This window comes from Pogonomyrmex barbatus, unplaced genomic scaffold, assembly GCF_055798465.1.
Source record: "Pogonomyrmex barbatus isolate J1 unplaced genomic scaffold, ASM5579846v1 scaffold12, whole genome shotgun sequence".
NCBI classification, from domain to species: domain Eukaryota; kingdom Metazoa; phylum Arthropoda; class Insecta; order Hymenoptera; family Formicidae; genus Pogonomyrmex; species Pogonomyrmex barbatus.
The window spans coordinates 6,844,639-6,869,488 of record NW_028297108.1 but is presented as its reverse complement, the minus strand read 5'-3'; the positions used below and the strand labels follow the sequence as shown (position 1 = coordinate 6,869,488).

At 46.9% G+C, this 24,850-nt stretch overlaps 1 protein-coding gene across 20 annotated transcripts in view; it reads left to right on the top strand.

The window, feature by feature from the left end:
* The window catches only part of Eph (Eph receptor tyrosine kinase), a 106,639-nt gene that overhangs the window by 64,438 nt on the left and 17,351 nt on the right, over positions 1 to 24,850 (top strand). For all 20 annotated transcript variants that reach the window (XR_016138097.1, XM_089071595.1, XM_089071596.1 and 17 more), the window contains 2 exons: positions 1,282 to 1,361; positions 24,483 to 24,768. Coding sequence is in view for 19 of the 20 variants with exons in the window: in XM_089071595.1 (XP_088927721.1) it covers positions 1,282 to 1,361; positions 24,483 to 24,768 (366 nt within the window). In the remaining variant the exon portion in view is untranslated. The remainder of the gene's footprint in view (positions 1 to 1,281; positions 1,362 to 24,482; positions 24,769 to 24,850) is intronic.

Sequence of the window (24,850 nt, the reverse complement as noted above, 5' to 3'; positions counted from 1 at the left end):
ATAAAAATGGATTTTACAACGTGCAGTTTTCACCTTTGAGATTCCATCCGCGTCGACGACGGGGTGGAAATAGATGGGTGGGTAAAATGAGTGGCTGGGTGGGGTACGTTGCATCCGCGTCGCGCTTCGACCTAGGAATTCAAGGACCCGGTATCCGGATAAAAGCGCCACGAGAACGACCGTTGTTAAGGGTTGGCGACGTGGCCAACCTGGCTCGAGTATAGATTCGAGCGGGTATCGCGAAATAGAGGAGAACGTGGCGGAGAATGAAGTGACTATGAGGAGAAGAGGGGAGGGAGAAAGGCGGAGAAAGAGCATGAGAATGGAACGGGAAGAAAAGGAGATGCAGGAAGGAAGGAAGGACGGACGGGCTGCCAAGGCTGAAGAGAGAAAAGGCGCCGGGGATACAAAGAACGCGAGGCGAAAAGAAGAGAGGACGAATGGACGAAGAAGAGAGGAATGCGCCGGGCGCGTGGATGAGAGGCGAAGAGAGGAGGAACGGATCGACGAAACGATGAGGGAGAGAGGAGAGTCGAGGAGGGTTAGTGGCGGCCCAGACTCGGTCGATACGACCACTACCACCAACATCACCACCGCCACCTTCACCACGACGAGCATGATGCAGGACAGCGCGGAACTTGGTTTCCTATGCGAATGCACCGATACACAGCGAGATCTTCCTTTCCGTTTCTTTTTTCTACGTGCCTTTCTCTCTCTCTTTATCTCTCTCTCTCTCTCTCTCTCTCTCTCTCTCTCTCTCGCTTCCTTCTCTTCCTTTGGCTGTCGCCTTCCCTCGCCGTATTCATCTTTCGTGATATTTTTTCATCCCTCGCGATGCGCCCTCGACAATCCGCCATTTTGAGAGGGAATGTGTTCCCATCCCTTTTCAATAGGTCGATTTCGTCACGATAACTTTAGCACGTAGTTACTGTCCTTCTTAAGATGGACTCAGACAAGTCTTAATTTGATACCGCGCGTGTGTTGTAATGTAACATTACTGCACGTGATTATTTTTGGTAGGCAGGTGTTGCGATTATGTAATACAATTAAAGGAATCGTATTATCGGAATAAATGCAAATATAAAAGGAAAATTAAAAAATTCATTTTTCACTACTTTTCATTCGAATTCGATGGATTTTATTAATCTCAAAATTCGGAAAGAAGAAGAAAGGATAAAAATATAAATGAGATAGGAATCTAATTTATATAATTGCGATACAATACGAATTGATGACACCTCGAGCGGATCTACTCACGTTGCATTTTCTTTGTGATTACAGTTGTTCTCTTGGACACGACGACAGAGGAGAAACTCGATTGGACGAGATACCCGTTTGGGCCTCAAGCTAGCACGCCTGGCGTAAGTATATCGAAAAAAATTTTCATCGCATGCCGCGACGGGACGCGAGGGAGAGAGCGATCTCTTCTTAAACAGTTGGCGAAAAATGTTTGCTCCCTTCGACGCGACGTAAGAGGGAAACTATTCATTCCGGTAGCAGCCTCCCTCGACTCTTCGGGCGATAAAAGTATCGAGAATCCAAAAGTAAGAGCAGGTTCGCCTCTTCTCGGCGGAAGGACGAAACAATTTCTTAAATATCGCGAATTTTCCACGGAAATATTCGACGTGCCAACAGCAACACGGGGAAATTCCCGTCGACGCAGGAATTCCGCTCGCACGCTCGGCATCCTTTTCCGCGCGCGGCCAAAGGGAAATATTAAAAATGTCTCAAACATAAATTAATATCTCTCTCGCGGGATCGCCGCACGTGATTCACGCGATTCATTCTCTCTTTCTCTCGCACTCCCTTTATCTCCCCCTCCCTCCCTCTCTTTCCTCCGGCGATCGTAACAAAGGGGGCGCCTAGATGGAAAAAAAAAAATTCCAGGACTTCCCGACATTTTCTTCTCTCTGTATTTTTTATTCTCCCCTCGCGGAGGAAGAGAGATCTTTTGGAACTCGACTGGCCGGGCTCCGGTGGTACCAGAAGCACTTTATAGTCTCGGTGCGCGCGCGGCACATACGTGGGCTCCCGCTGGCCGATGCGCTCTCTCGGCGCCATGTTTGTTTTTCAGTTGTTAAGCGCGCAGCGGGCCGCCAGACAGGTTTAAATCAGCCTCCAGCCCCTCTCCCGCGTTTCTCCTCTTCCTCTTTCCTCTATCTCTACCTCCGCCGATTCTCTCCTCCAGCAAACCAGCAAACCACCCGCCCCTCCCCCCCCTCCCTCCCGTGTGCTCTCCGTTCGGACCGCTCGTATGCATCGCTCCGGTCCGTGAGTCAGTCCAGCCGGGTAACAAATTGCTTTTTGTTTGAACGGACAAATTAGTGATACAGCCGCGCCGGCACGGCAGAGGTGCCGGCCGAAAAGACAGGGCGGAGAGGGAAAGGGAGGGTTGGAGGGGGGAGGGGAGGGGGAGCGGGAGGAGGAGAGGAACGCGCGATGTTTATTTAAACATCGTAGGCACCGAGAGTGCAGTTTCGCGCGCACGAGGGACATCCTCCTCCGTGACCCTACGTGGGTGTCGGCCGGATATCTCGCGTTCGAGCCTTCGATTCGATCGCGACGATAAACTCGCGGCACCGATTTTTCGGTCGACTCGCTCCGGACACTCCTGGAGCTTATACCGTAATACTTTCGTTATACACGTTCATTATATCCCTCCATTTTCTTCGTCAATATTTCTATTTATCTTACGTTAATCTTTACTCGATACCTTGGTAACACGTGCGAGATATCATAATTTCGCGGAAAAAAACGGTCTTCTTTCGATTAGATTTAACGCTTCTTCCTCGTCATCAAAATTATAAAAGTCTCATCCTGTCGCTGTGAACTTTTTATTTTTCACTTGTGTTTGCTCAATCGTCAAAAGTCCGTCCTTTCTGTCCCCGATCGTGAAACGATCGAGTATGATACACGCGTGCACATGGATGTCCTCCTTTTTTCTCTCTCCTCTCTCCCCCCTCTCCCCCCCTCTCTCTCTCTCTTTCTTTCTCGCAACATTGATCATTAGTGTCGCGGCGCTAATCGGCCAGCGTAACGCTCTGTTTGAAAAGGTTCTTTGAGGCTGCTGTTGATTTTTCTGGGTGCTAAACGTTCGACGCGCCTCTCCCCTCGGACGAAACGGACCGAAGAGGGATGGCCGGGCCGGCGGGCCACGCACGGGAGTCTGATCTTTTTTTTTCGGGAATGACCCGAAAAAGAGCGTTCTCGCTGCACGCCTCGTCCTCCGTGAACCACTCGAGTTCACTTTGCACCTCCCGTTCCATCCTCGCCCGTCGGAAATGCTACGTCCAAATACACGTTCCCTTTCCCTCCTTTTCCGTCTCTCTCTTTCTCTCTCGTGGCCTCTCGAGCGCACGTGCTCCTCATAAAAACAGCCGCGATATTAGTTACACCTACCAGCCTTTAAAGTTCCTCCCAAAGCCCGAGGGTTTGTCTCCTTGACGCACTTTCAACGCCAAGTGTCCGGACGACGATTCCTGTCGCTTATTGACACTGTGAACGTCTTTCTCATATTAGGCAAATAAAACTCAAGCACGGACGAGCGCCACGCTTTAGTGTCAGTAATACGAGCCACAGTCCCCAAATCGTCTTTTCAAACATCGTCTTTCCGAGCGCTGCTTATCGGACTATCTTTCTCAGTCCTTCAGTCCTGACAAGCCTCCCGGTCGAAATTCTATGTCCTGCACGTTCCACGGATCGATCGGACGGGTGACAAGATTTGTCCATTGCCCGACGGTCGTAGATGACGAGAGACGATGTCCCAGGTCGAGGAATTCACATTCATGGCTCGCCTCTTCGTACAAAGAACGCGCGCTGTACGCGCAAGCTAAAATGGGAAATCTCCTCTAGGCTAGTCTAGGGTTGATCCGCGTCCTCTCCGAGTGATCCTCTTTCTAAAGGAAGTCGCGTCGCGTCGCCCGAAAGCAAGATTGATAAAAACGAGAGCGTTCTCACGAGAGCCTGCCCTCTCGGTCTAATCAGTTTTCTCGGGTAGGAATTAGCGCGTCCTCTCACGCACGCCATTAACCTCGATCATACGTGACAGGAAATTTATTTTCCGTGCGTGAATAATTTTCCCAGACAGATCCGGATCCAATTAGCCGAGCATCGTTTATCTGAAGCTCACCTCATCGATAAACGAAAAGGCGACACTCCTCGCGCGTGACGGAAGAGAATGTTAAAAATTATTTTTTTTTTTTTTGTTTTTAATTGAGTACACTTTAATTTTAATAAACGCATCCGTCATCCGAGAGAGAGAGAGAGAGAGACATCCGGACATCTTCGCAATTCTGCTTCCTGTAATTAAGCGCGGAGATCGAGAGAGATTACCTACACTTTAATCGTACGTAGGGAAGCGATATCGCGAAACACACTTTGTGGATGCTCTTCCGTCGCTTAATCACTTTTCTCCGGTCGGCATTAATATCCCGAACGCGATAAGTAAGCGCCCTTACAGCTGATAGCGGGGCGGTTATTAATATACAAGCAAACGGAATTAGCTCGGAGTATTTGAACAAGCCGTCGGAGGGAGGACGGGGGCTACCGTGGGCTCGAAGCGAAAAGATGCTTTGATGCTGGCGGCGAGGGTCAAAACTCGTATAAAGGGCCGAAGAGATACGCTACGCTCTATTATATATTCTATCTCGTGGTGCCTGCCCGACCACGACGACTTTCGATGAAAGACATCGGCGGAAAAACGTACTGGCTGGAATTAATTAAAGCCTTCCTTCCCTCGCTGACCCCGTAGCTTACTTCGCGTCGATTTAAATCTCGTCCCGGACTCTCAACTTAATTTTTAGAGTGAGAGTCGACGCGGAGAGTGAGAATTTCCGAGTATCCGGTATAATTTTGACTTTACTGTCAAACACCAGAAAATCGTATTAAACATTATACGCCTTCCAGTCTTCTTACGGAAAGGTACATAAAGTACGTAAAACTTATCTCGAATCTGCCAATCGAAATATCGATAAGAAAAATAGAGGGAAAGAAGAAATCGGGAGGGGAAAACTTTCCGTTGAAAATTCCAAGCCACTTAGGAAAGACTAACGACGGCGCTCTTTGATTTCGTTCCTGCCACTTTACTTGCGAAGCTAATTTCCATGCTTAAGAAGTCGTAATCCGATCATGACCGTCGAAATGAAGAAGTTTCGCTCCCTTTAAGAATATCGGTTTGCACTTGGGCTGAAATTCGATAAAGCCGCGCGACTCGCGAGAGAATTCAACGGGATGGAGAAAAACATTCTCCGATCCGACTATTTCCACGAGTGCGAGCAACGCGTCCCGATATCTCTCCGATACTTCCGCGGGAGGTCAATCGTCGAGTCGGATTCTCTATAACGTAACGTAACGACGCTGAAATCGGATAGATTTCCGTCTCGCGCGTTTCGTCGAAATTTATTCTATGAATAGGAAAGCGGGATGGGACGACGACGCGATCGCGCCCCGCGCCCGCACGTTTAATGGAAAGGCGAGAAACACACAGAGGCCATTGGTCCATTGAGAGTAACGGTCTCTTCCTTCCACGAGCGTCCGCCTCGATCGAAGGCGAACGCTGGTGGCTCTCCGCCGGGAGATCTTGCCGTTCTTTTTATTCAAAAAAATTTATCGTCCTACCGCGGGCCGAGCTTGTTTCCTAATGCGACCGATTGTAAAGAAGATAGAGACGGAAAGAGAGAGAGAGAGAGAGAGGGAGAGAGAGTCGACATTTAGAAAGTCTAATAAACAAGAATGGAACAAATTTAGGGAAATACTGTTCTGTGTATATTTTTACGTGTAATGTCTCATTAAGAGTAAATTATTGAAGATGCACGGCTCGAGAGCGTGTACAAGGATTTCCGAGGACATCGGAAGAAAATCCACTGGTAATAGGTTTCAAATAGATGCGCCGGAAGATTTATCTCCACGAAGATAGAAAAGGCCGATAGTCTTAATTCCCAGCAATCCTTAGATTCTCGATCGATTGTAACTTGGAATCTGTCGGACTTTAGTATTATCCGATCAAGAAAAAGTTTGTTGCGAATTAATAAAATTGGTGCCTAAAATATTCGCAATTTCTAATTGATTTCATTTATTAAATCTTAATCGTTGAATGGCAATTTATGATTATGAATATGTTATATAAGTAGCGTTCTGTGAATGAATTATGTAGCATTTATAGCGTCTACTTTATAGTTTTATTAAAATATTTAAAAATTTAGCTAGACATTTGGAAATAATTTTGTTGGGTCATCAAAATAATTATATAGAATACGTAAGAAGTATGATGACACTGAAATTTTTGAAATTATTTTAATAGCCAGTTTGAATGTCCTATATAATTATTTTTATCCAACGAAATTATTTTCAGACCCGCAAACGGAAAGAACATTTTTGTTGAAGTGTCTAAAAATTTTAGACCACACAGCTAAAAATGATTTTGTTGAATCATCAAGATAATCATGTAGGATATTCAAATTGATTGCTGAAATATAAAAATTTTTTGGAGCATCATCAGTATGCTATTTTACATAATTTTGATGACCCAACAAATTTCAGATCTAGCTATCTAATTTTTAAATGCTTTCTTCCATACAAATCATTCTTTCCGAATATTTAACTAAATTTTTAGCAAGACAGTTCTTTATATAAATCACGGCATTCGAATAACAGTCAAACTTTCATCCGGATTTGGAAACTCTACTAAAAAAAAAAGAACGTTACCTCCCCAGTTTTCGTTTAACGCTCATAGCAGCCGAGTTTATCCCACGACTGATGAAACGTGGCTGATCGCAGTCGCAATTCCGGCGAAAAGACCTGCCCGCCATGGTTCGCACGTGGCACTCAGCCTTCTATCTGACCGTTTCATCTTCCGCTTCCTTCATCTTCATCCATCCTCGTCTTTCACCCCTTCTCATCGTCTCCCTCTCCGGTAGCTGTCTCTCCTCCTGTTCTTCTTTTATCTTCTCTCTCTCTCTCTCTCTCTCTCTCTCTCTCTCTCTCTCTCTCATCGTCGTTCTGGCTATTTAACCGCGTCCGCATATCTGCATCTAAATGCACTCCCCGAATGCGAAATTCACATGGTGATACGCGACTCGGGTAGTCGTGTCTTCTTTGAGGACTCGGCTGCTCAGGAAATCATCTTCCCGGAACGCGACACGACGCCTGCGAGATCGTAATCATCGTCGATGGGAACATAACGTATAATGCAATTTTGTAAAATTGTGAAACAACAAATTTTTTTGATGATTTTTCGAATAATGCATCATTTTTGAACGCTATTAAAATCGGTCAGAACACGAAAAGAACGATTTTGCTGAAAAATCAACGCGGAAAGAAGTAATTTTGTTAAAATATCGAGATGTAGATATGAAAATATTTTTAAGTTATTAAAAATTATTGTATATGTATGTATAGAACACTAAGCATATAATAACAACTGCAAAAATTTTTGATGTTTTTTTCAATTTCAATGTCCTATATAATTATCTTGATGGTCTCAACAGAATTATTTTCAGATCCGTATCTGAATAAAATTTTTAGATATTTCAACAAAATTCTTTTAAAATTCGGTTCTTTTAAAATTTGTATTTGACATCTTGTAGACATACGTGTATATACATGGAAAAAAAGAAACGGAGGAGCGTGTAAAAGTCAACGCAGCTGTGAGCATTCTACTACGTTCGAGTGGCAATAATAAATATCGGGTTACTTTTCGGACCGTATCTGGAATAGATTAACTGACTATTAGCTAAATATTTATTAGCCAGATAAGCACATCTGATTTATTTCCCCCCTCGATCCAGACTTCTTGTGAAAACCCATCGACCGCGCCCCGCATCGACATTGTGACTCCCTTCTCCTTCCCTTTCCTCCCTGGGTATTTAAAAAAACATCTTCATCTCTGGCCGGTGGCACGATTCACCGGCACGAGATTAACTGCACGCGGGATTGATTATTTAAGACCGTCTTATCAGTTATGCCGCCCGTCCGGATTCCTAAGCCTTTCGCCTAACCGCTTCTTCTTCCACCAGCTAGTTTGTATATCGTGATTAGAAAGGAGTCAGAGTTCTCCCCCCTGTCATTCGTCACTCGGTCGAAACTTATCATCTCGGGCGGAAACTTAAGACACACTTGTCGCTCGTATTTCCCTTCTCTTACGACTGGCGTCTCTCCCTGCGTTTTCGCAGCGGAGAGAACGCACGTGTGCGAAGCCAGTCGAGAGAGCCGAGAGCGGTTTCGTGCTAACGCAATCGCATTTCCGTTTCTTCCAAGTAGACGTGCCTCGATATTCCTTTCACCTCGATTTATCGCCCGCATGTCGCTATCGTGCGAAAATGATAACGAAGAAAGCGATCGACCTGCGGTAGGTAATTGCGCGAATCTTCGATGAATCATCTCGGATTTATCAGTAAAACGAACGGACGTTCGACGGAATCATATTTCCGATACGACGTTCCAAGTAGAGAAGAACCACGCAACGATGTTTTTACATTCGTCGAGCATGTCGAGTGGATTTCGCAGAAACCGGGCATTTTTTTTTTTTTCTTTATCATTAGGCATTATCGAGATCTAGAATGTGCTGTTCATGCATCTGCGAAACGTTACGCGCTTGCATCGGTGGTAGAACGTAACGTGAAAGGAGAAATATGTCTTTGGTACTTAAAGCTATCGCCTCACATAATACACACACACACACACACACACACACACACACACACACACACACACACAGAAAGAGGCGTTGATATGGCATTGAGTATCGAGCGCGGGAAATAGTAAAACTCGTTCTCACGGAAACATGTTGGCGAGTTCTCGAATTGCAAAACGGCCGTGCACCGTCTCGCAAAGTGTCACTGGGGCCGCGCGCATCGAGACCACCCCGTATAATCAAGGAATCTCTTTTGCATGCAGGCGAAGCCCGCGCTTTTCGAACGAAAAGTATCGATTACAGATTTCTCGATCGAGTCTCTTTCTGCGGCGCGGAGAATAAATCGCCTGCACCCTTTAATTGCGCCACTCGGCGAGACATTTTAAAATAAAAGTTGACGATGAAGTCTTCTCGTTGAAGTGGAAGTCTCTCTCTCTCTCTCTCTCTCTCTCTCTCTCTCTCTCTCTCTCTCTCTCTCTCTGTTTCTAATATACGATTTTTCCCGAAAAACACTTTCACAAATTGCGTCAAAATATCTGAAACCGTGTCTGAGATTGTCATATCTTAAAATTGATTATTTTTAATACTTTAAATAAAAGAAAAATAGTGTTGGAGCTTGTTAAGTTATTTATAGTACTAGTTATTTATAGTATTCGACTCACTCACTGATGCGCTTGCATCAATAGTTTGTAGAAATGCAGTTCACTCACACTAAGACAAATTTATTAAGGCAAATTACCGATATGAATAATACGATTTATTTATGAGGAATTAAGGTCGCGCTGCCGTATAGTTAAACGAGACATATATGGTCTGCATGTAATTTGATAAGATAAAGAGCGAGAGCCATAAAATTTCATATTCAGTGAACATGAACCGCATCATAAAAGACAGATTTATTTTCGTGCGTGTATTCTCTCTCTCTCTCTCTCTCTCTCTCTCTCTCTCGGCTCCTCTCGTTAACTACTCGTCAGATAGTTTAAGAAAATTTGCCTCCATTCACTTATCACGCAACGTTAAAACCATTAAGTTGAATTGACGCGCGAGTCGTAAAGCGCGAGTTTCTTTGCGGGACGGTCGTTAAACATTTCTGGATTAATTATTATTAGAAACTCGTCGTGCCGTATTCTCGTTTACGCGCACTTTTCGCGTATCGTAGCGAAAAGATTCGGTCATTATTAATCGTAGTAGTATTACGAATACGGACGGCTGGTTAAAAAAACACGTTTCCTTTCGTGCGAGAGGGAGAAAATAATCGTACGATGTATGATCCTAATTAGAGAAAATCGATCCTAACACAAAGGATGGAAGGACGTGTAATGAATACGCGTAATGAACTTTACGTGCGTACGACTTCTCAGGGCCAGACGGCGTTTTTCACGTTCGTTAAATCCCGCGTAACTAATTATACGAAAATCAATCCAATTATTTGCCTTCGTCGGTTACTCCCGACGACTCCCATCCTCGCTGATCGAAAGCTATTTATCCGGGACCACGCAGAAAATCGCGCGAGCCTTCGGGAATCCGCCTCGTAAATTTCTTCGTACGCGCGCCGCGAAACGGGATCGAGCACTCTCCTCGACGTTAAGTAAAAAGCGGCGTCGATGAACTCCCTTTAACCGTAAAAAGCTTCGCTACGTACTGCAACGTAGTAACAACGTAATACACGATAAAATATATCTGAAATATTGGCGATTCCTAATAATTACTTATACCAGCAAATAAATTTATTCGCAGAATAAAAAAATTAAATTAGCTCTTTTTCGATTACATATTGAGCGCTACGTAGTTCAAAAGACCGAAACGTAATGCTATTTTACCCTTGCGAAAATACGCACCTGGTTCCCCCCCCCCCCGTTACTGGATGCATAACGGCCGCGTGCTCTGATAACGCGAGCGATTCATCGGCAACGTTTAAAACGGAGGCGAAATTTCTGCCTTCATCGCCGCGTCGAACGGTCAGAAAATCTCCGGAATTCCGCGTTTTCGCTTTCGTCGGTGCTCCTCTTTTCTCCCTGCGGCCGGCGAGCCTCGGAGACAGTCCTCGACTGACCTCGCGCGCGGAGGAACGAAATTAATGCTAATCCCTCGGAATTAATCCCACGGGCCGAATGATTGAATGGAGGTTGGATTATTCTGGTACGCGCCATCGGTCACACGAGTCGCGCGGCGCGGCGAGCCGTTTCCACGGGATTAATCACCCCCGGTGCGCTTCTTTTCCTACCCGGTCGTGGGGTGCTTTTTTTCCGCATTTTATGACCTCGCGGGTGGATTACTATCGACTTTTTCGAAAGCGCGCCGCCGTGCGCTTTGACAAATAATGCACGATTTTTCCCGACTGCCCCGCCCGCGAGGCATTTCACAGGGTTTTTTTTTTTTCCAGAGTTTCGCCGGAGCTGACAAATGTCAATCGACACCATCGGTTTTTTTTTTTTTATGACGCGAGATTATGGCAGCCCGATAGTAACGCCCGTGATAATTTGAGTGTCAGTGTCAATGTGACGATAGCGGGATTAAATCTTGCCCGGCAAAAAAAGATATTAATTTCACTGGAAGGAACGTCGGTATAATTCTGTTACACGAGAACGACTGCAAAGTTTTGTTTCGAAATTAAGTTAGAGGAAACCAGAATGAAAATTGAACCTTACATGCTATACGTATAATCTTTTTATCGCACTTTCTAACTTTAGAAATATTAATTCTCGGTGAGAATCTTACCTCATCAGATTACATCGCGCGGCGTAAGCCTCATTGTAAATCGCGTTACGTTATAAATTTAAGATAACGACTAGATATTACACACGGTGAGATTAAACCGCATTAATAAATCGCGCGATCCTCGCGTAATTTCGATTCTCGATAATCGCCCTTTGTTCCCGTAACGAGAGATCGTCTTATCTGCTATCCACGGGGGATGACTCGGGTAATTCACGTCGAAACAAACGCAAGCGCAAGCTCCTCGGCGTTATCTATTTATTGATAGCGACATTGACCCGCGCTCTATGATCGTCATCACGCCGGATCATCGCCGCCAATCTCTCGCCAATCTGGATGACCGATCTCTGGCTCTCAACCTCTGGACCTCCTCCTCCTGGTCGCGCGCGCGCGTCGGCTGACTGTGCAGGTTAAAAAAAAGTCATCCTCCCCCGCCCTCACCTCGTCGCGCTCCAACGGCATTAACGACACAACGGGAGGACGAAACAGACGAATGATCGTTTATTAGAACTGATAGCGTTTTAACTGGCTGAGATATTTCAGTCGGGTGAATCGATGAGAAGAAACCGAGGACGAGGGAGGAGAACGAGAAGAGATCTATAGCCCTATCCAGTCCGACGTGTACGTGTGTACGTGTGCACTGTGTGTGTATGTGCGTGTGTGCGTGCGCGCGCGCGCGCGTTCGTATATCAGTATGCGTGCGATGGAGCAAGCGCGAAGCGCGCGTGGGCTTGAATTCCGTCCGATTAAGATTTAATTTTTAAATCACGACCGTTCGCGAATCTACATGATTGTCGAGACACGTGCCATTCTGCGAAACGTAATTGCGCTTCGTTTGCCATTCTCCACGACCGCAATATCTATCCGGCGGTGTTTATTCCCGCGGGAGGGGGTGAGATTTCGCGACAGATGGCAGAAACCTCGATGACGATTTGTCGATGTGCCCCGGCGATTACGATTCGATTGGTCAAATGACTCGTATCACCGGGGCAAATATTTGCGACCGCCGGATGTAATAACGCGCACATTTTGGTTTCCAGTTTGAAAACATTAAAGTCGCGCCGTACAAACGGCCTATAAAATTTTCACACGATACCGTAGACCGACAGTTAAAATATTTTGAATATTTCGAGAAAGGGAATAAAACGTTACATATATTTCTCGTAGAAGACTAATGATCGACGCTTTCGGGCGAAATTTCTTTTCAAAGGAGAAATTCCGGGATCATTATGCGGGGCCTATCGCCTGTGATGAATCGATCCCACGTAGATCGTAGGACGAATGCCGACCTAGCCCAAGTTGTGGCCAGGTCACAAACTCCGAGGGCCGACGACGGCTGCACAACAGCCGTACGGGTTCCTGGGAACCGGCGCACGCGCGGCATTATGTACGCGTGTCAATCTCCATCGTCGGTCGCCTTCCGTTTTCATGAGGATTAATAAAAGCCTCGAGTTCAACGGCGAGAACTATATATATATATAGACTGTCTTGTGTAAATATTGATTCCCTGTGTTATCGCCCCTGGAATTGTACGACCAGAAATTTGGGTGTTTGATACTGTCATCGGAGCTGTCATGTCGCTTGCCAAACGCCTCGCGATACGGTACAAATATCGTGTCTATGAAACACCTCGATTATTCCGCTATCACGCGCGACTAGTCGTGAATAGTCCGATCTATCCGCGGCGTTTCCCTTCGCTTTTTGCACTTAAAGCGAAACAATCGTATATTCACACTTTACTTTAGGGAGGGAAAATGTAACGAAAAATGCTTTAGAAAGCGTGGCTAACGGAGAGTTAATGGAACGGAGAGTTAATTTTCAATGAGACGTCGATAAAATTGTCTTCCACTTATCCTGAACTAAGAAAGGCTCCGTAAGAGCTATTCTTGCCTTCATCGGAATATAGCTTCATCGTGCGACGACAAAAACTGTAGCGCTCCGCTCGATCTTGACTTTACTTTCATGCCGTGGACTCGCCTACGAGTGCGCATTCGAGAAACGTGGATGATACCACAAAACCCGGGCCCGAGAGCACTTTCCAGGAATTAAAATCATAAAGACGGGCGGACACGCGGTGAATACGAAATCCGCGATTGCCTCCCATCTGTTTTCCCAGGCGAAGATGCGACGGGCGCGCCGCGGATATAAGGACTCGCCGCCATCGCGTCAGCGGCATAAATCCGGGCTTACGATGTCGTTTCCCCTTTTGACGGATCTCGAAATCACGATGAATTAATGGGATCGCGTGCGGAATACGGCAGGGAGAGAAGAGGCCGAGAAACGCCGCGGCGGCCGCCGGCGCGCCGGGGTCAAATGCGGGCCGGAAGACGTACGGGGGATCTCCTCGCCCGTCGCCGCCAACCGTTTTACGATGCCAACCGTACGTGAGCCAGGTTGCGGACTTCACTCGCATGGTCGATGTCCGTCGACTCGGTGTACGCCGAAGGCGTACATACGTTTCTTTACCGTCCGTCGTCTTTATCGATCTGCCCGATGTCTTCGACAAACGTCGGCGACTCGCACCTGGTGCTTTTTTTCGCTCTCGCTAGCTAAATCCTCCGCGTTCGCGTGTCCGCGAGGTCCGAGGTCTGTTGTCGGTAAATAAATTAACCGGAAGTCTATAAAATAGAGAGATACAGTAGAACTCATCGATCAGTTTTGCGAGTACCAACGCAGTTGGTATTAGCCGAGTCTCGTGGGCAGAAATTAAGGGCCGTAAAATAAATTATTTACGTATTTCTACCGTAATTTCAACCCCTTTAGCCGTAAGGAGGATAGGTAAAAAAAGCTTCGGGGATCGGCGGTACCTTTTCAAGCGCGTCCTGCCTACCGACGAGATATCTATTAGGATGGCAAAGCCTCTCCTAATGCATCTGTACGTTTCCCATTTACGATTCGGCGCGCGTGGGTTAAACTAACGAGACCGGGCAGCGAGGGTGCGCGAGGGCGATGAGGAGAGAGTTTCGTGGCGGGGGCGAGGGGTGATCAGGGAGGAAGAGGATCGGAGAGAGACCGCCGGATGGTAAGAAGGAGCACGATGGGGCGGGGAGATAATTTGGAAACGACGGAGAGAGAGAGCGAGATGCGAATACGCGCTGGCACGTTGGCGTAGAGGGAGGGGGACGGGGGTGAAAGTGAGACGGAGTGAGGACCGAGAGCGTCCCACGGTTGAGTTTCCATCTCGATTGGCGCGGGTTTCCATGACGACCGGTACGTGACCACGTTGCCCATGGGGAAAACAGCGGAAAGAAAGGGGTGGCGGGCGAAAGGGAGGGAAGAGGTTGCACACGGCGAGAGTGTCACGCGGGCGCAGCGACTCCTCCGTCCTGCTCGTCTCCCTTTCATCGACCCCCCGTACTCCATACGGAAAGGACGACAAATAAATAGATACGGGATACGGAGATAAGATGAAGAGAGGAAACGGTTAAAGCAACCGTGAGCCTCACGTGCGGGGCGGCCGCCTCTCGGAAAACTTTACAGTCGACGGAGGAAGTTCGCTCAGCCGGGCGGAACGGATCGTCGCGAGTTGTCGGAATTGAATTCGTCAATTGTCGGCGGGAGCGACGGTGTCGCTTTGAAGCCGAGGATCGATCGCGCATTTCTTCCCTCGCTTATCCAACGATCTCGGCGTCGGTCCGTAGTAGAGAGATACCTCGGCCGTGTTATTCATCATCGTGAATAATTGGGAGGTTACTACTTATAGACGTTACTATTTCTACTAATTAGTATCCACATTCGCTAATTAATATCGTCACAGAAAACTTACACAAGCTGTTATCGGTAATTAACATTATTACGCTTACGGTAATAAGCGAAGGACTTTTATCGCGGTATCTATCTCTGATATCTATCATGGTCTATCTTTAAACTTCGTGAGGCATAATTCTTCTTACACGATCGGAACCGTGAACGAAAACGCCTCGTAATAACTCGCGTAATCATTGACCATGCGACATTCAGCGCGATGCGAGAGGAAAAACGTAACGATTCGAGCGGATCGAAGCACCAACATCGACCGATCCCTCGATGAGCTTTCTCTCTCTCTCTCTCTCTCTCTCTCTTCATGGTGGTGGATTGCCAATTTGTCGGAGGGTCGAACGGTAGGATCCGCATCCGTGCACTTCTCTCTATCCCCTCAAAGGATTTCCAGCCAGCAGCATGAGAACCCCGACTATATCCCAAAGCTCTCGGCATGCCGCTCGTATACTCGCGCGCGCGCGCGCGCGCGCGAGAGAGACGAAATCCACACGCACGTACGCACGCAGGATCGATGATTCATCCCGGGGATCCGGCGTTGCCCTGAAATAAGGAGCCCGACCAACCGACCGACCGACCGACCGAGAGCGGAGAGCGACGGGAGAGAAGTGTTCCGCCGGCTTTTCTTCCCTCGGCGCGAGACGCGCATACCAAGCGTTCTTTGGTAGCCGAGGGTCGTGCGGAGGAAGCGGAATAGAAGTGACAGTCGGAGCGAAAGTCAATTTGGAAAAGCCTGACTGGGCGCGCCGAAAAGAAGGGAAGAAAGGTGCGAGTCTACGTCCGTGCCGAGCGAACGTCAGGAACGTCGATTGATCCTCTTCCTTTCCTCTTGAAGCGCGGACCTTCACAATTTCCCGACGTCTCGTCGTATCGACAACACGTATCGGAAACCCACCCTTCCCGGCGAAAGCCATTCTGCGTCTACGTCAGCTTGTTGCGCCCTCGAAAGCGAAATTCTGACTCTAAACTCGAGAAAAGTGGAGGAGTACACCGCGATGGGAGACGTATGAGGTAAATGCGATAGAATTCACAAATATCACGAGGAGGAGTTTTCATCGGTCTTCTAAAAATTTATTTTGCGCTTTTCATCACAACGTGATTCTTCCTCGTGATTTTTTTCTCGCTCACTCTCGTACGCGTCGTGATGATATTTTTTTTTTTTTTTTTTTCTTTATCGCGCTCTTTTCAAACTTTTACGAGATATGTATTTTATAGAATAGAAACTAATTAACGGGAATAAAAAGCGCCAGAGAGATAATTGCGAACGTTCGCTATTGCTCCCAGCTATTGCGAGATACGAGATACGAGATTTCTACTAAAGTTTGAGGTACTGCCCGCGTGTAATCATTCCGTACCAAGTATCTCGCGAGCGCATCAATGAAGTAGCAATCTTTCTCTAAGTATAGTTTCAACGAAACGATACTCACGTATTGAATCGTTTCCGAGTGCGTACCGTGCGGGCCCGGCTCTATCCCCAGCGAATACCTCCACTTACCGTATGCGCCTCCACTGTGCTTCCACTGCTGACCTCGAAATTCTGTACTATATTCACCCGCTGTGTGTAACCCGAGTAAAGAAGTTCGCGTTATATGCTCATCGTATCGTGTACAAAGAGCGAAGTCCATCTAGACCGGAGATATATCCCGATCGGTATCGGTAAAGCGTTCTTCGTTTATGGATCATGCCGGGCTCGCGAGTGAGTGAGTGAGAGAGAGAGAGAGAGAGAGAGAGAGAGAGAGAGAGAGAGAGAGAAATCTAAGAAGATCGTGTTTAACGACCTTTTAGAGTCGGCCGGTCGGCCGGTGGTTACCAACGCCGGATATCGTCCTACCTGTAAGACACGCGCAATGAGAGTAACACACAGGGTTAAGCGTGTACCGCTGGTTACATTGTATCTCGCGGTGGTCCAGCCGGCATCGCGAAGCCCGGGTAAGATTGGATCTGCGAGTATCGATCATGCATCGAGATGAGACCTGGGCCGGGGCTCTCCGCTCCATTCGAGTACTAATGGAAAGACTGGTATTCATGTGAACGGCCTTCGGGGCCTCTGCAGGCCGTTGCCTCCGCATTCGTTCCTCCTCCTTCTCCTCTTCCTCCCTTCTTCTTTCTCTTCCTATCTTGCTTCTCTTTCTCTTTCTCTTTCGCTCCTCTTCTCTCTCTCTCTCTCTCTCTCTCTCGCGTTTCTTGTTCTTGCCACGCTCCGTCTTCATCTCTCTCTTTGCACGCACAGCGCTCCTTTTTCCTCTTTCGCACTCGCTCTCTGTCATTCTTCCTTCTCCTACTTTCAGATCCGTATATCCGTCATCCGGACCGCGTCGTTAGACAAGACTCTGTTTATTGACGCGAGTCCTCGAGTGGCTCCTTGTTCCTCGTTTCCTCCTCGATGCCTTGATGCCGTTCACCGTGTGCGGGATGCACGCATGTGTCTATATGCCAGAATGTGCTTAGATGTGTGTGTGTGTGTGTGTGTGTGTGTGTGTGTGTGTGTGTGTGTGTTCGCAGCTTAATGCGCTTTCATCTGAAATCTCGACGGTGCCACGCGCGTCTTTCCACGAGAATTTCGTACCGCGGGATCAGAGATAATGGACTCGGGGGAAAGGCGGCGGAATATATTGACGGTACAAAATGGAGGGTAGGTGAGAAGAAATGACGAGACGGTGAGATTCGAGGTTTGTTCCTAAGTCTTATTAAAGTTGGCCGAACTTTCCCGTGAGACGTAGTCGTTGAGATGTTACGGTGGAGAAAAAGTGCAAGATAAGGGATCCGGATGGATTAACGACTGACCGGACGGATCTGAACGATTTTCTTTAGGACGCACGACGTCTAAACTCTTTGCTTTTATATTTAAAACCGATCAGCTTCCGATTTCATTCGTAAATCACGCGAAACTTTTTAACTATCAAGAAGACGATTATAATTGTTGTTGTTATATCGTCCGTATATAAAACATTTTATTTTTAGATCAATAATTTCAATTATTAAATTATTTCAAATATTCTCTCTTTTAACACGGTTTTATTTTCTCCAAGTAGTCATAGTTGTTAGCTTATAGTACTTTTCTACAAACAAAGTAAGAACTGATTCGAATCTCCAATTATCTATAATTAGAAAATATAAATTATTCCGATATTACAGAATGAAATCGCGTTTGATCAGATAGACGTAGGAGCGCACGAGCGATGGGAGATACCCCTCATCTACTATCCGCGTTACATCTGACAGATTCGCGCTATCCTGTAAAATACAAAAACACGCGTTTGCTCTTGCGTCGGATGCGTCCGATAATCTGAAATCATCAGAGCTATCGAGATCTCGTTCGCGGCGATAATCATCCGCGATGCGACGAGCGGGTGCGTTTGGGTCGCATCCTCCATCAGCCTGTTCTGGCCGCGCATGGAACGAATTTATGTACATGCATGTGCGACACAGACCCAGTATGAATGCATTGAAGGGTGTCAGAGAGAGAGAGAGAGAGAGAGAGAGAGAGAGGGGGGGGGAGGGGCAAGAGCAGTGGTCCGTTGCGCGCCGCGTTCCCTATCACGAGGAGTAATTGACTATATAATGGATTCCTGCGACTGCGATACGTCAAACTGACAGGTCCAGGGGCGTGTGTCGAGAGTCCGCCGTTCGACCGAGTCCTTCGATATTAAACCCAACCCCCGACGAGAGCGCGGACCCTCCGGCTAATTCGTGACGATTTTATAAAGCTGACGCCTCCTCCGCCTACTAAGCGGGGGTGAATGTGCGAATTAGCATAGAACTATGCCGAGCTCGGGCGGACCCCCTTTGCGAGGCGATAGAAAAAAAATTGTATCGAGCATGCGGTATGATTAGGAATATTAACCCCGATCATCGATCGCGAGGGGGAAGAGTTGCATAAGAGCGTTACGGTTGGTATTCGGGGTAATGATAAAAAAAAAATATTTGTTCCAAGTTGAGTGTATTGAAAAACGCAGACAAAGAATAGGCTCATAGAAATACAAACTTAATAATTCCGTGGAAAATTAAAATTTATTTCTTCGCTTTTCAAAGCATCGTATCATCATTGCGTATGAGGTATCCTTAAGAATACATTCCTCTACTTTTTTATGCCTGGGTGGCCGATAATTGGACGTGTATTATCCCGTATCCGCTTCAATTTCTGAAAGATTTTCGAACGAGGCGAAATCTCGCGGGGAAATTCAAGCTTGTCTGATTCAGTCCACGTGGCCCTGTACGGCCCTTCTCGTTACCGCGTGACGTGCGGCTGTCCCGTCAGGGGCGTTCAGCCCTCCTGACACGCGACGCTGACGACGTGCACCGCACTAACTCGAAATATTACGACGATGGTTAAGCTCATTACGGATGGGTGGTTATCGTAAGACGTACGAGGCCGCCGTCGTTGGCCGCCCGACAAGTAGCGAGCAGCTCATCAACGACAGATTTTTGACAAAAAAAGGCACGGCCGAAAACCCGTTTCTCGAAAATAATCACGAAGTCTAGGAAGATAAACGTCAGAAAACTTAATGAGGCTGGCGTAATAGCCATTAAATATCATAATCTCATCGTGTCATAGCGCAGGAAGCAGATTCTTCCTGTAAACATCGAAACGTGATTTCGTGATAAATATAGTTATAATATATATATATAGTTGGAATTTTCGAAGGACACATATGTCGATAATAAATCACGTATTGTCGCTAAGATGATGTCTTCCTCGATTATATCGCCTATATTGGAAGGATAATCTTTTTTATCGTTCGAAGGAGTGGATTTGGTCTCTTGTTCTCCTATGAGGATACCGTACAATTCCGGATCCGCGCGGCAAATAGAAACATCGGATATCGTCAGATATCGGCATAGCTGAATTTTGTGATCCCCCCGCGAGAGGCAACGAGTCGATCTTTGCCTCATAAATCTCGTGGCTGGAAATTGCTTCTCCCAGCAGCGTTTCGATCCCGCGGAGGAGAACGATTTGTCCTTTTCTGGAAGGAAGATCCGCATCCCGCAAGCATTTCCCTGGCTCGAATAATCCAGAAATAAATTCTCACCCGACACCTTTTCTTTCACCCCCGGGCTTCTTATTTCACCGGCGATCCTTTCTCCCCTCGCAAGCGTATATACATGCCTCTATTCGTACGCGTTTATGCGAGAGAGAGAGAGAGAGAGAGAGAGAGAGAGAGAGAGAGAGAGAAAGAGAAAGGAATCTCGGTTCAGTGTCGAGGAGCCGTGGAAATGCTCCTTAAACGGCCTTCCTGCCAATCTTTCGCCCCGAAATACGGTTATATCGGCTTTGGGGGTGCGCGAAATAAACGGTTACATAAAGTTTTCGATTGGCGCGTGGCGTAACCACGCCACCCCTGTCATGTCCGCCCACCCTGCCCGGGGATACACATATGTGCACTTGTTCGCCCGTAACGGACGAACTACCCTCGTCCGGGCGCTGTATTATATCGCGGGCGATATCAGTACCATTGTATTTAAAGCGACGACCATTTCGCGAGTCGGACCGTGCTCGAGTTAATGAACTTCCTATGAGAGGATAATTGACGGTGCGCTCGTTATAAATTTGCTACCCTCCTTTACTTATCTACTCGAAAAGAACAGTTTTTGTTGAAATATATAAAAATGTGACCAGACACAGATCTGAAAAATAATCTATAGTGAGATGAAAATAATTATACAGGACGCTTAACACTGAAAAAATTTTTTATATTCTGTTACAGCGATCAATTTCATCAAAACGTCCTATACATCAAAATAATTGTTTTGATGACCTAACAAAATCTGTATTTTGTCAAATTTTTTAATACTTCGGTAAAATTGTTCTTTCTGCGTCTCAAAATTGATATTCGTATCTTTAGATTCGTAGATTTTTAAATTATATTAATGTCATTGTTTATATATTTCACAAATAGACACACATTTTTTCGCTCTCTCCCTCGCATATATCTAACATTGATAAAAAGCATTAATTTTGAATAACATTTAATACGATAGGCTTGAATTTCTCTAATAAGAATCTTTCATCCCTCGTAATTTCATCATGAACGTAATTAGCGATAGGTTCTCCGGAGGTGTCAGTCGAGCGATAGGAAGAAGAACGGTGAGGGGGGAGGGGGGGGGGGAAGTTCGATCCCGTCTGGATGCGCTACGTGTCCGTCGCGGGAGCGGTCCGTAACCGCCGGATGCACGTAGTTCGACGGACGAGAGAACCCCTACGTGCCTGCCGATGCAACCTCACCCCGAGGGTGAGGGTTAACCCCCCCCCCTCCGACACGAGAGAGCTCAATATATATTAAGATCCGCGAACCCCTCGGACTAAAAGTTCGTAACGTTCCCCTTCCTGCTCGTAGCGAGGTCTTCCTACAGACTCTCGCTAACCCTCCCTATCCGGCTACGCTGTCGGAATTGCGATTATGGTGGCGATATTACTGGCGTAGGGGCAGTGCCCCATCCGCGAGGGTGGCAGCATCCACGTATATCTCCCGTTTCTCTTCTTTTTCTGTTCATCCCGCTTGCGCGCGCGTACTCTGAGTTTATTGACTTTACTACTTTTCAACTATCGTATTTATTTACTTGCCACGATTTGATCTGCGAGAGAAAAACCATGGGTGGCAAATGGTTCTTTTTTTATAAAGTAAAAGCGAGAGCACCCCGTAGGGTCGTTCGCAGGTAGTTTCGACCATGCCAGCCATATGGCTTCCAAAGTGTGCCATCTTTTGTCAGCATTTCTCTTTCTCGAGGAAATTATAGGATATAACCAACCGGAAAGAAACAAGATAAATAATCGATTCAAAGTAATAAGGGTTGGTCCGGAGGTATTTTGCTATGATTTTACAACAGAGACATAGCGAACGGAAAACAAAAGCCTCGGGAAACTTCATTTCTTTCGCCACGCGCGAAAAATAACGCGGAACGATTCGGTTTTGATTCGGTTTTGCGCTTTATCGGTGGTGCATCCCCCGGAAAACAAAGAGGAAAGCCAAGTTGGGCGATTTGCACGTCTCTCTGCCATCTCTTTCGCTCCAATGCTTTCGCCGCCAATGCGGAAAATAGCGAGACACGTCTGCCTGCGGAACGGCGTGGCGAGGGTGTGCGATCGATACTCGACCACAAAGACGCTAACCGCGGCATAGTTTTCATCGTTCGGCATCGAACGGTCATCGGTCGATCGCGCGATACGCGAATGCACTGTTTTCTGTTCCAGTCATATTTAATGCAACCGGCTAACTATACGCTCAAGAAAAAGACAATTGTGTGCTATTCCACTATTCCAATAATATTTCCGCGTTGTGTAACACTTTTTACATTTTCACCGGAAAGAATAGTCGCTATCGCGAGGATCCAAATGTTTGACCAGATACAAATCTGAAAAATAATTTTCATGAACCAAAATTATTGTATAGGACACATTGTTAAGCATGATGATGATGATGATGATGATGATGATGATACCGAATTTTTTTATAATTTAGCAACTAATTTGAATTTCTCTGTAATTATTTTGAAGATCCAAAACAAGATTACTTTTTAGATCTTTTATTTGCTCAAATTTTCAGATCCTTCATCAAAACGGTTCTTTCTTTGTGTAGAAAAGCTTTGTAGTATGAATTCTATTCTTATAAAAGAGATTACAAGATTTATTGTGATCTCTTACAAATGTTGCTTGTGACTTAAATCTCAAGTGAGCGGCGATCTTTCGACCGGCCGAGAAATGAAAATGCAATGGGATTGCGATGAGATGTATTATAGTAAAACGGCTAATCGTCTTTTTTTTCTCGCCGAGTAATCGCATAGGGCAGTCTAAAATTCGTCTCGCCAAAAAATCGACAAGGCGCATTAAAACGAGAACGACTCGGCGCGATCCAATTAAACGCCGCGCGGCGTTAACGACGCCGCGTCTTTCCTCCGTCTTTTCCTCGCAGCTTGCAGCGGAGATGAAAGCAGGGGGCATAGACACAACCGCGGAGAGCGCCCGGGTATAAAAGGGAGGATGAATTTTACCGTCCTAATGAAATTTCCCAGACGATAAAGAACCTCGGCGGGGGCGTCGAAATAAACACGCGGCGGTGATAGTGGCGCGTTCTCTCGTTTCTCTAAATAATAATCTCCAGATGAAACGCGAGAATATCGATTGGTCGGGAAAATGAAGAAAGCAACCATAGGATAAAAGACGCACGGTATACCTGAATCTCTCGAGCCAATATTGCGTAGCGTAGAATGATAATATTCATTAATCCAATTACATCTGCGCGCGCGCGCGCGCGCAAGAGAGAGAGAGAGAGAGGGGGGGGGGGAGAAGGGAGTATTTTATCGTAAAAAAGCGCGGCCCGTTCTTACTTTAAAAACGGCGCGAATGCAGTTTCGCAAACCTCGCACTAAAAAGTATTAATCGCGATCGGAGGCGTGCGAAGGGTACCGGATTGTAATTCGATGCGCGGACGACGGCGAATTGCGGGACTGCAACCTCCGTGGTTCCTCGGCTACTGGTACTCTCGGACGCGCGGACCGCTGAAAAAGCTTTTTTTCGTCGGCAGCGCTTTAATGAAATTTTTTCGACCTCGTCATCGTCCCCGTAATAATCTCCCTTTTGCGACCGGGTAGCCGGCGCGGCTGAATTTATTGCAGCCCGCCTGCCGGAAACACGTCCGTGAGGAAATCTTCTGGATAAGAGGCTCACGGGCTCTACCTTGGTCTACCGTTTTTTGTCACTCCTTACCTGCCGAGTCTTTTCTGGTCCGAGTATGAAATACGCGGGAGAGGAGAGGCGCGTAGAAAAAAAAAAGGAAAGAGGAGAGCAACGAGAGTGGTGAGAGAGGGGGAGAGAGAGAGAGAGAGAGGGGGGGGGGGAGGGGGAACATTGAAGAGAAGAGAAAGAGAGATAGAGAGAGGGGTTCCGGTGACGGCGAGGACGACGACGATGGATCCTTCTTGCCTTGGTCGGAACTTTTTGCGGTCGCTCTCGGGACGAGCCCGAGAGCCAAGGGGGGCAATAAAACTAATGGTAACGCGCGCCGGTAATTCCTTGCGGTCTCTGTTTGTCGCAAGTCGACGACCCGGTCTCTCCGCCTCGTCATTTACCGAGGGAGGATTCTACGGTTCAATGTCGGCCGACGACGACGACGACGACGACAATGACGACGGCGGGTGGTGCTTTCTCGCTTTCGTCGCGGTTGGTGGTAACGCGGTAGAATTGGGTTAGCGTCGCAGATTTTAAATGCCGGATGCCTTTCTGCACGAAACGTGATCGCTTTCTCCGATACCTTCGGAAAAAATGGGTTTTCGACCATTGTCCACGCCGGTCTCATTAACTTCAGCTTAGAGCCTAGAAATAGGAAAGAAAGGATCCTACTGAAATATATGCTAACGTCATTTTCTCTTCTTGCGATTTATCTTACAGTGGGTAGAGGAGTCTTTCACGAACTTCGACAAAGGTATCAATTGGCGGAGTTATGTTGTATGCGACGTAGCGTACAACAATGTGAACAACTGGCTGTGGACGCCATTCATAGAGAGGGGTCCGGCGAACCGCATGTACATAGAAATCAACTTCACGACCCGCGACTGTTCGCTGTTTCCCGGGAACGCTCTCAGCTGTAAGGAGACCTTCAGTCTACTTTACTACGAGTTCGACGCCGCCACCAAGGAGCCGCCCCCGTGGGAGCCGGATAGTTACAAACTTATCGGTGAGCGATCGTGGAACAAAGCACGGCAATTAAAGGAATTATTATGAAAATGAATAGGAATACTGATGAGTATAGATTCGAG